The sequence below is a fragment of the Mesitornis unicolor genome, unplaced genomic scaffold (genome assembly GCF_000695765.1).
Source record: "Mesitornis unicolor isolate BGI_N332 unplaced genomic scaffold, ASM69576v1 scaffold4398, whole genome shotgun sequence".
Lineage (NCBI taxonomy): Eukaryota > Metazoa > Chordata > Aves > Mesitornithiformes > Mesitornithidae > Mesitornis > Mesitornis unicolor.
Genome location: NW_010201022.1, coordinates 17,321 through 28,413, shown reverse-complemented (window position 1 = coordinate 28,413; position 11,093 = coordinate 17,321). Strand labels below are relative to the sequence as shown.

The window sequence follows — 11,093 nt, the reverse complement described above, 5'->3', positions numbered from 1 at the left end:
AGAGCGTCCCACTCCAAAAAGCCAGCATCTGCTCCAGTTGGCAGTACTGATGATCCTGCTCCTGCGTTTCCATCCTCTGTGCCCTATTATACTACACTGTTTGAGTATTTGTACGCACTTCTTAAGTCCCTGCCTCCATCCACCCCTCTACTACAGTATTTCTTACAAGAAGAACTGCTTTGCTCTCTATACCGGTGTCTGACACACTTTTCAGGAGTGTACTCTATAAATATCAGGATATGCCTGTAAAAGACACCATCATTTGTTTAATTTGGTCCTAAGGATGTGAATTGCTCTACTGGTACCATAAACAGAAGGTGACATTCTCAGACACATGTAGACTACGTGTAGAAAGGAAAATGCAGTAAAACCCAAAAGACCACAAATACTAGGGTGATTACAGCAATCAGTGAAACACACTTACTCTGGAAAATGAGACTTCATTTTAAATACCTTGCAAATTGTATTCTGCACCTATGCTTACTGTATTCATCTCACTGTATATATGAAAATAGTTTCATATATATTTAAGGCTATCATAAACCATGCCCTGTTGCTGAAAGGATATAACCCTCCATGATACAAGCAGTTGCAGTTGTTCTGCAGCCTAAACCTGTGTCAACACCAGACACTTTTGGAAAGGTAAATTAATTCAGATTACTGCATGGCTGCAGACAAAGACAGAAGAAAAGCTAATGAAAGGCAGTAAAAGGTATTAAATGCACCACTCTGGTCTCCAGTGCAAAAAAAGACCAACACTGCAACTAACTTGAGTAAATTAATATTGGTAAGGCTGTGGTCACCTTTACCAACCACTGGGGGAAGAAAGGGCACTAAAAAAGCAGATGAGTGCTGCTAAATCTAAAGCCAGACTGAAGCAGGTATTGCCATAGTTTCTGAATCGTGGACTCAAACCAAGTGTCTTGGATCTAGAAACCACAAAATAGAAACCAGCATGTCTGGAAGGCAAACTGGGACAATGGAAGAGAGATGGTATAAGGAGTCAAAAGAGGAAAGAGGGGCACTGCTCTGAATTATGAGTTGAAAATTAATGGAAAAACCCAGGCCCTATTCAGGCTCTCATTTTTCAAATACGAAGTTTTTCTAATTTTGTTTTAGCACATCAGGGGAGAAAAAAAGAAAGACTATCCTACAGTCAAGACAGTTCAGAACATGAAACAGATTACATTTGAGGTTAAATGGGTCTCCATGCATTATTTAAATCAACTAAGTAGTTTCAAGCTAAGTTTCAAGACATAAGTTAAATTGCACAAAAAAAATTTTATCTGCAAGTCTCACTTCGCTGGCACAGACTTTTATCAGTGTTGTTCTCAGCTTTTTGCCTTAGACACATTCACAATGCTCTGTCTTCATCTTGACAGTATAAACAACCTGTCCTTCACAAGTAGAAGCTTTTATTGGCCATTTTACTGACAGACACACTTTCCACCTTTCAGCAAACTTAAATAACCAGTAATACAGCATCTTCTCCAGCATTCTAAGTCAATAGAGCAATACACGTCACATAATATGTAAAAAGTCACCAAAAATTATTTTATTCCTCCAGACTCACAGCTATCCCCTTTCAGATATCTGGTAGGTGATCATGTGGAAGACACTCATTTTTACCTCTTTACTTTATGTTTCCCTTAGAGATACAATGAAAATACCACTTCATTTAGCACTAGTCTTTTGCATTGATACCAGATATCAGTTAAACAAAACAATAAAGAAACTACAAATACCTTGTTTCTGGAAGTTATAATTTGCTTAATAACAATTTTGTCTGCTAACACCAGCACCTTTGTGACAGAAGAAAGCAACAACCTTGCAGCTTTTACAACACCCGTTTTGTCCGTAAAGATTGTTATGTGGCTATCAGATTCTGGATGATCCAAGCTTGCCACGTCTGTGAGCTGTGCGATTGTTTCACCTAGAGGGAAAAAAATAAATAATTAAGATTTCATACTTACAAAAAAAAATATACTGGGCCAATAAATATTCTTAACTTTTACCTTTGAGGTATAAGCCAACAATTTTGGAGCTACCAACAATTAATTCTTTATTTCACTTCACTTCCTTCTATTGACTGTTGGTGGCACCATCTCCGTATTTAAATTTGGACTATTATTCAGTACTGCCTCATTCTCCCATCTGTAACATGCACTAATTTTCATATAGTAGTCTACAGGTATTTGAGGTGGAGGGGGTGAACTGGGGAGTGTGGAGGGAGAAAACATTCATGGGAGGTATTTTTCCAATTTTAATAGCAGAAGTCAAATCAATGTCGACACTTGTAGCATCAACTCACTGAAGGAGTGGGATGCAACAAGGAAAGAAAAACTACAAATTCTCCCCCACTTTCCAAATTTCTATTAGTATTCCCATAATGTACAGATTTCCTATTCCTGTAGAAGTCTTCGGGCATGAAGAATAAAGGGATTCCAAACAATAATTTTATAACTCATAGGACTGAAGCATTAGAGTGAGACTACTGCACTTCATGTTAAAAGGAGGACAACCAAACAGCATGTTGTCAGAGACTGAAGAGAGAAAAAAGGCAAAGAAGCACTGATTTTTCAGTTCATAAGCACCCTTTTATTCAACCAGCATTTCCTACAATAATAGTTAAATGGGACTATTTGACCACTTTTACTTTTTATGTGCTTAAAAATTCTACAGTCCAATGAAGCCAGTGGATCTCATTCTCTGAGAAAAATCATGGGCCCCTATTAAATCTTCTGGAGTACCCTAGGGAACAGTGCAATAGATGAAAGGCATAGAGTGGTTTCCTGTTCCACAACCACAGAGAGACTGCTGGGAGATCGAATTCAGGTAAGCTCCAAGACACGCTTTTTGTTAGCATGCAAGACAAGATGATCAACAACCCACAACTAACCTGCAGATCATCCTTGAAGATAAAATCTAGGACATTTGATCAAGTCCCCTATGACTCATCTTCAAAACCTCAACAAAGGTAATTCACCTAAGCAGACAAGATACTCACATCAAAAGCCTGATAAAACCAGAGGTCTCACATGAAGAACGTGGAGATGCTTTATTACTCCAGACCACACACAAGCACTAGAGAACAAGGAAGGCCTGACGGTCCTTTAAACGACAGAGCTCCACACTTCATAGTGTTTATGTATAGATTTCTTTCCTCTGACAACTGTAATCCCTTGAGCTCCTAATAGCCTGAATAGGTCTTGCATTATGACAAGGAACTTCCACTACTTTTGCTAGGATCAGGCCAGGTCATAAGAGCAATAGTACAAATAACCAGAGGGTCTCCCTATTATAAGCATGCAAATACGATAAACAGAGTACAATCTGAAATGCTAAGTTCCATAGCTGAAGGCCCTGAAAATGAAGCAAGAAGAATTATAAAAGTACAGCAATTATCCAAACACTGAGGGCAGTAAAGTCATAGGACAAGCCTCCAGTCAGGCGAGGAGATAATTTAACTGCAAAACAGATTGGCCATTACCTTCTTCAGTCAAATTCATATCAGTTCAGGCCAATCTTTAGGTGGAACTGTTCAACTTTGTCAGCAGATTAACCCCAATCTCATCATTTGACCTCTAAATACATGTGACAACATAAAACACCAAAAAGACATAGAGAACAATCAAAATAGATGCAAAATGCTTTTGGTAACCAAGGAAGGACACACATAATTATCCCATTTCAATCTCATGAATTCTCAAGTCATAGTTGATGCATCTAATCATACAAAGAGTAATCAGACAGTATAGAAGGAGTTGCAACATCTGCATGTCAAAAGCTCCAGACAGGCCTAGAAACCCAGGACTTCTGACAACAGAACAAAGATTTCCTTCTCTACCTACAGATCTGCTACTACAGGAACAGGAATAGTGCCCTGCAAGTAAGCCATGAGGAACAAGACCTGGTAGGGTAAGGAGACTGAGTTTGGGACTATTTAAACCAGCTGAGCATACACAAGTCCATGGGACACATCTAAGAGTGTCAAATGAGCAGTTCAGTGTCACTGATTCTACTACCATTTCTGAAACACTGAGACAATTGGGACAGATTTCTAATGAGGGAACGGTACGTGTCATCATCTTCAAGAAAGGTAAGAAGAAAAATTCAGGTAATTATGGAGTAGTCTGCTTCATGTCAGTCTCCAGAAATATTATTAAAATCATCCTGGAAACCATTACCACACAAAGCAGAAAAAGGCAACTGGGAAGAGCCAGCAAGGGTGAACAGAATTATCAACCTGAATGCCATCTATGACGAGATGCCACCATCTCTAGAAGGGCATAATGGATGCTGCGTATCTCAACTTCAGCAAGGCGTCCAACATGATCTCCCGTAATGTTCTAATAACTAAATCATAAGATATGGACTGGATAAGTGAACAAGGTGGGTAGAAAATGGTTGTGACTGTTGGGCTCAGGGATGGTGATCAGTGGCACAGAGTTGAACGGGTGGTCAGTTACCAGTGGCGTCCCTCAGGGACTGATTTAAGGCACCAAAACTGTTCCCTAGATGATGGACCAGCATGTTCAGCAAGTGTGTGAACAATACGAAACTGGGAGAGTGTCTGATCTGCTGGAAGACAGAGCTGCTAGACGGAGGGACAGGCCAGATAGATGATCTGACAGGGAGTTTGAGAAGTCCAACAAAGGCAATAATACCAAGTCCTGCATCTGGGCCAGGATAACACCACACAGCAGTACAGGCTGGGGTCAGCTGCTCAGAGAGAACCTTTGAGGGGAAACACATGGAGGTCCCAGGAAACAAGAACTGAACAGGAGTCAGCTATGATGGCCAATGCTGGGTTGTTAACAGAACTGTAACCATCAGGCTGCAGAAATGCTTCTTTCCTTCAGATTGGCACCTAGACAGCATCTGGAGTATCATGTCCAGTCTGGGGGTCCTGAGCACAAGGAAAAACATTGACATAGTGGAGCATGACACAAGTGAAGAGGCTGAAGGAAACTGATTTATTCTATCTCAAGAAGATAAGTCCAGTGGCGGAACTACAACTACCTACCTAATGGGCAGAGAAGACACAGAAAGACTGAACCCAGAGGTGCACGCTGACAGGACAAAAAACAATGCACAAGATATAAGAAAATACTTTTGCCACTGTAAAGGTGGTCAAATACTGTAAGAGGTGTACAAGAACTTGCAGTCTCCATTCTTGGAGTTAGTCTCTTCTGGCTTAAGTTGTTCTGTGATACTATTTATCCATTATCAAGTGTTAGGTTTCAACCCTGTTAACTCAGTGCTTCTCTGCACTAAAAAAACACAGCAAAAATAGGTAAGCACTATTTATTGCTTCCATTTTACTCCATGTCTTCTTTTAGGGCTACGCAGTCATCTGGCAGAGAACGTTGAAAATGTTATGACACTAACTCATTCTTGACATGTGTTTTCTTTTTTAAATTAACCAGTCTTTCCCAGTTTGAGAGGGAAAAAGTATCACAGATGGGCATCTAAAAATGTGTTGCTTTGAGTTACATTCCACTACTATACTGTCACTGTAAACACTGACACAGTGCAAGACTAATGTTAGGCAAAATCTGCTACATGACCCTCTGCGGTGTTTTATGATTCTATTTTGAGTCAATCAAATTACAAGGTTTATTACAAGGAAATAGTCATAACAAGTCTGAAACACTTCAGATCACTGATTAGATCCTTCACAGATACAACATCTGTCATCCTTCAAAGCCTCCGCAGGATATGCAATTGATTTAAAGACTCCCTGCTTTTCGTAGCAACTGAGATACTTAAAGTCCTAAACCCTTTAGTGTTGAAGTTTATCTTCTACGCCTAACCAAGTGTCTCTATATTTTCTGGGGCACTGCCCAATGTATCCACTAAAAAGAAATGTGAACAGCTCTACAACATCCTCTGTCCTAAACAGCAAGGGTTTTCTGCTGCTCATACCATCAGAACATGAGATTCTTCTGTACAAGTCAATATTCTTGGCTATAATGGGCAAGGAGACTTTATTGGCTTGCTTGGGAACACCAAAGCTGTTCAAAATAGCACTTGAGCAACTGCATTCAGAGACTGAATTCAGAGGACAGTTATCTACAAGAATTTCACTGCACAAAGCACTCTCTTACCTCGTCCAACATTTAACAGACCACAGAGATAATACTGGCACAAAAAAAGAACACAAAAAAAAAACCCAGCAGCAAACATGTTTGATACACTGAATTTCCCATGTAAGTCTTCAGTTAGATCTCAAATTGATAGCTCAAAAAGCAAATAACTGACCCATGCCAAGGCAAATGAGAGGCTTGACAGAAAAGTAAACAGTCTGTATTTTCACTCCTCTAGACTGAGGCATATTATTGCATAACAGGAAATAAAACTTACAATGTAAAAAAGTGTAACCATTTGGTGAAAGAAAACATTGCAGACTATTTTTAGATTCTGAGCTCCTCCTGCATACACTGATAGGGAGAAAATGCACTTGGACACGTGTATTTGGTTTGCGTAGCAAGGTTTTGGTAGCGCGGGGCTACAGGGGTGCTTTCTGTGAGAACCTGCTAGAAACTCTCCCTATGTCCGACGGAGTCAATGCCAGCTGGCTCCAAGACAGACCCCACCACTGGCCAAGCCTAAGCCAATCAGCAATAGTGGCAGCACAACTGGGATAACATATTTAAGAAGGGAAAATAATAACCAAAAGTGCACAACTGCAGCCAGAGAGAGGAGTGAGAATACGTGAGGAAAACAACTCTGCAGACACCAAGGTCAGTGAAGAAGGCGGGGGAGTAGGTGCTCCCATTGCTGGAGCAGAGATTCCCCTGCAGCCCAAGAAGACCACGGTGACGCAGGCGTTTCCCCTGCAGCCCATGGAGGACAACAGTGGAGTAGATATCCATCCACCTGCAGCCCATGGAGGACCACATGCAGGAGCAGGTAGATGTGCTCAAAGGAGGCTGTGACCCTGTGGGAAGCCCGCGCTGAAGCAAGCTCCTGACAGGACCTGTGGCCCTGTGGAGACAGAAGCGCAGGGCCACAAAGATGATTGAGGGAGAGGAGCAGCTGAGGGAGCTGGGTCTCTTTAGCTTGGAGAAGAGGAGACTGAGGGGTGACCTCATTCATGTTTATAAATTTGGAAAGGGTGAGTGTCACGAGGATGGAGCCAGGCTCTTCTCAGTGATGTCCAATGATAGGACAAGGGGCAATGGGTGCAAGCTGGAGCATAGGAGGTTCAATCTGAACATGAGGAAAAACTTTTTTACTGTGAGGGTGACAGAGCACTGGAACAGGCTGCCCAGAGAGGTTGTGGAGTCTCCTTCTCTAGAGACATTCAAAACCCACCTGGCCTGTGTGTGACCTGGTCTAGGTGATCCTGCTCTGGCAGGGGGGTTGGACTGGGTGATCTTTTGAGGTTCCTTCCATCTCCTAACATTCTTTGATTCTGTGAAGCCCACTCCGGAGCAGGTTTGCTGGCAGGACTTGTGACCCTGTGGGGGACCCACACTGGAGCAGTCTATTCCTGAAGGTCTGCACCCCATGGAAGATACCCATTCTGGAGCAGTTTCTGAACTGCAACCCATGGAAAGGACTCATGTTCGAGAAGTTTGTGGAGGACTGTCTCCATTGGGAGGGACCCCAAGCTGGAACACGGGAAGAGTGTGACAAGTTGTCCCTCTCAGGAGGAAGCAGCAACACAGACATGTGATGAACTGACTGAAACCCCCATTTCCCATCCCCCTACACTGCTGGAGGGGAGGAGGTAGAGAAATCAGAAGTTGAGCCCAGGATGAAGGGAGGGGTGGGGAGAAGGTGTTTTAAGATTCAGATTTTTATTTTCTCATTACCCTACTCTGATTTTGATTGGTTATAAATTAATTTCCCTAAGTCAAGCCTGTTTTGCCCATGATGGTAACTGCTATAGTGATCTTCATGTCCTTATCTTAACCCATGATTCTTTTGTTACATTTTCTCTCCCCTGTCCAGCTAAGGAGGGGGAGTGATACTTGGGTGGCCATCTGGCCTCTAGCCAGGGTCAACCCACCACACCACAGCATAACTTGTCAAGTCAAGAAACAGAGATCCAGATCACACTGCTCTTCCAGCAGCTGAGATTATTGACATAAACTTTGGCACTTTTGGCTTGTCAGCATTTTACTTGAATCTCTGAAGAGAAAACACATGCTTCACAAAACAAATGGAATGTTTTCAAATTAGGACATTACTGCTAGCAGCCAAGTTTACTGGAGCAACAATGAATTTCCAGTCTGAAGTTTATCTAGAGTAGTTCTTCAAATCACAAAAACAATCCTTCATCACCAGGGTGTCACTAGACATTGCAACTCATTGTTGAAGGATTTTCAGAGGATTTCTTAGAGTACTATGCCAAATTTCTAAGGTGGTTTTTTTTTAGTTAAATCACAAAAATGGTACGAACTACATCCTCAAATTCTGAGGCCAGCATAGTGATTCAGCAAGAAATACACTGGCTGGGACATCAAAAGGCAAGTTTCTTAGCCTTCTGAGGTCATTTGAAAGATAAAAACTAAACACTTGTACACAAGTTCACTGTTTATCTTAACAGATCAATTTTAAGTTCAGTAACCCATGACCTGGAGTAGAGTACTACTCACTTCTGCAGTTATCAAGACATTAATGTTGAAGGGTCATTTGCCTCTACATCTGGAAGCTCAAGATTGCCTCTCTGAAGCCTAAGTAAGCAGGAAGTCTGTCACACCTGTAAGTACTTCTACCTGCTTAAACACGAAAAGCTTCAAGCAGAATTTTCCATGATTCACATGTATTTGAAAGAAAAAACAAAAACCTGCCACCACTAAATAAAACTAACATTCTTCTAGATGTGATCTTCTTGAAGACTGCAGATTTAAGACTACGTCTTTACTATGAGCCACTGAAATATCATGCAAGAAACAGTATTTAATATCTAGGAAAGTAGTTTTTAGCATGACCCCAACATTCACTTACAGTATCAGAGAATATAACCCACTAATTTGCCTGGACAGAGGCTTCTGGGGGAAAGAGGAGGGTGACAGCAGGCAACTCAGTTATTCATACTTCACATTCGATACATACACAGAGCAAGATTGCAACAAAAGCTGAATCCAGCAAAAAGACAAGTACAATATGAGTTTCACTTTATGAGGGGAGTCATCAGATGACTGATGTGAGTCATCTTACTAAGTCCTGATGAGATATGGATTGACACTGACCTTCATTCAGACATTCAGATTTAGAACACAGTGACCTCAATAGCGTAACAGTCAAATTACTTTAAATACTCCACTGTTTTAAAGTTGAGAGCAATAAACTCTGAAATTGTCTTCTCAACACTTTGCTCTGTCTGTAGCAACATCATAAAGCAAAAAGCAGCCAGGTAATTCCTTGTGGCAAAAGACCCTATAAAAATCAGAGCCAATACACAATTCCATTCTCTGTTCTTGGGATGACAGCAATTTCAGTAAGTGAAAAAATAAGGTAACAGATCAGGCCTTGAATAAGCCAGCAGAAGAGGCGCAAGCAATTAAATAATAAAAGTGCTTAGATTATTCCTGACACTAAAAATAGTTTGCCAAAAATGGCACAAGCACAACAGGTTACAAATTTCATGAGTAACTGCATACCTGCTCTCCTTGCCTCGATGCAAGCAACACTCATTTCCTCTTTCAATTCATGATTTTCATTGGCTATAGCTTCACCTACTGTAACAAATCTTCCAACTGCCAGTTTAACTGCTTGGCCCACCCGCTGAATTGCTTGCAGAGTCTTGTCAGAACGCTTTGGTTTATCCTTATGATTAATAAGAGTAGTTATCTGTGAACGAGAAGAGTTCATTATTAGAGCTATATGCAAAAGGACATTTTAACTTTTGTATTAAAGACAGGTTTCAAACTGAACTCAGTAATGGATTTTTTACCATACTTCACTAATAGCATTGAGTCATGAGGTATCATTCATCCTCTCTGAGAATGAAAAAAAAATCTGGAGTATAATTAAGTTTGCTCATCTGCTGTGATCTCAGCTTATCTCACATCCCTCATTTCATTTGTGATTATTTTTTTTCTCCCATTTGCAATACTAAAGTAAGCTGCCCTAGGTCTCTCAACTAGCTGTCACACTACAGACACAGTAAAAGCTGAGGAGTATAGTAGTAGACATATCAACACCATTTTGGGCTTGCCAGCATTGGAAATCCTAAGAAGTTTTTGTGCTGTCAGGTAACTAAACACACTTATTAATTAAGATCTGGAAGCTTTGGCTGTTTTTACTGAAATAAGGCTTTCTGAACAATGTTTTATCCAACTGATCAAGGCAGGCTTTAAGAACAAGCAGTGGCACAGTCTTTACACAAGAACCACCATTTGTCTTTTAGAAATAATCTGAAGTATTCCAGCATTCTCCCCATGAAAATATCTACCGTACTCATAACTTTAACTTCCTCAATTACGTGTGTTTTCTAGAATTTAGAAAAAGTTTGCTATTTAGATGCATGTTATCAGTAAAACAATTCGCAAGGACATTCTTATCAGCTCTTCTGCCTTGTACACATTGCACTACACACTTCTTTCTGGATCTTGCTGACCAGAGATCACCTTCTGATCACACAGGCTGCAGGAGACTAAGATCTGCAAACACGAGCAAACAAAGAGATCCCTCTTCCACCCAAAAAGAAAGGTAATGTAGAAGTAGCTTCTCAACCGATGCAAACAAACAGGAGAACAGCATGCAATCCTGCCACTCACAATTAACTAATTATAAACTGCATTACAAACAGTATAGGAGCTTTACATTTTTGGTGTGACAATCATTTTCTAGTCACATGCAGGACAGAAGTCAAATTCCGTAGTTTTGAACATGCTAAACCAGAATAAAAGCTGTAATTGTTGCCAAAGATAGTCCTGCTCTCATTTTTGCAATGAATTTATCTGACATGAGTTAAACCTGAGTTATGGAGAAGGTGATGTTTGTTAGCTTAGTTTTCCTCACAATCAGTTGCCCAGAGCAGTCCACTGCACAGCTCCCTTTGGTGACAACAATACTACTTTTGGTTGCAAAAGGGAAAAGGTTCAGACTGGAGAAAGAAGGGTGGGCAGAAGTGC

At 40.9% G+C, this 11,093-nt stretch overlaps 1 protein-coding gene across 1 annotated transcript in view; it reads right to left on the bottom strand.

The window, feature by feature from the left end:
- CTNNAL1 (catenin (cadherin-associated protein), alpha-like 1) overlaps positions 1 to 11,093 on the bottom strand; it is a 54,603-nt gene that overhangs the window by 30,022 nt on the left and 13,488 nt on the right. The window contains exons 4-5 of the mRNA XM_010189919.1: positions 9,618 to 9,807; positions 1,746 to 1,933 (exon numbers count right to left, since the gene is read on the bottom strand). Of these exons, the coding sequence (XP_010188221.1) occupies positions 1,746 to 1,933; positions 9,618 to 9,807 (378 nt within the window). The remainder of the gene's footprint in view (positions 1 to 1,745; positions 1,934 to 9,617; positions 9,808 to 11,093) is intronic.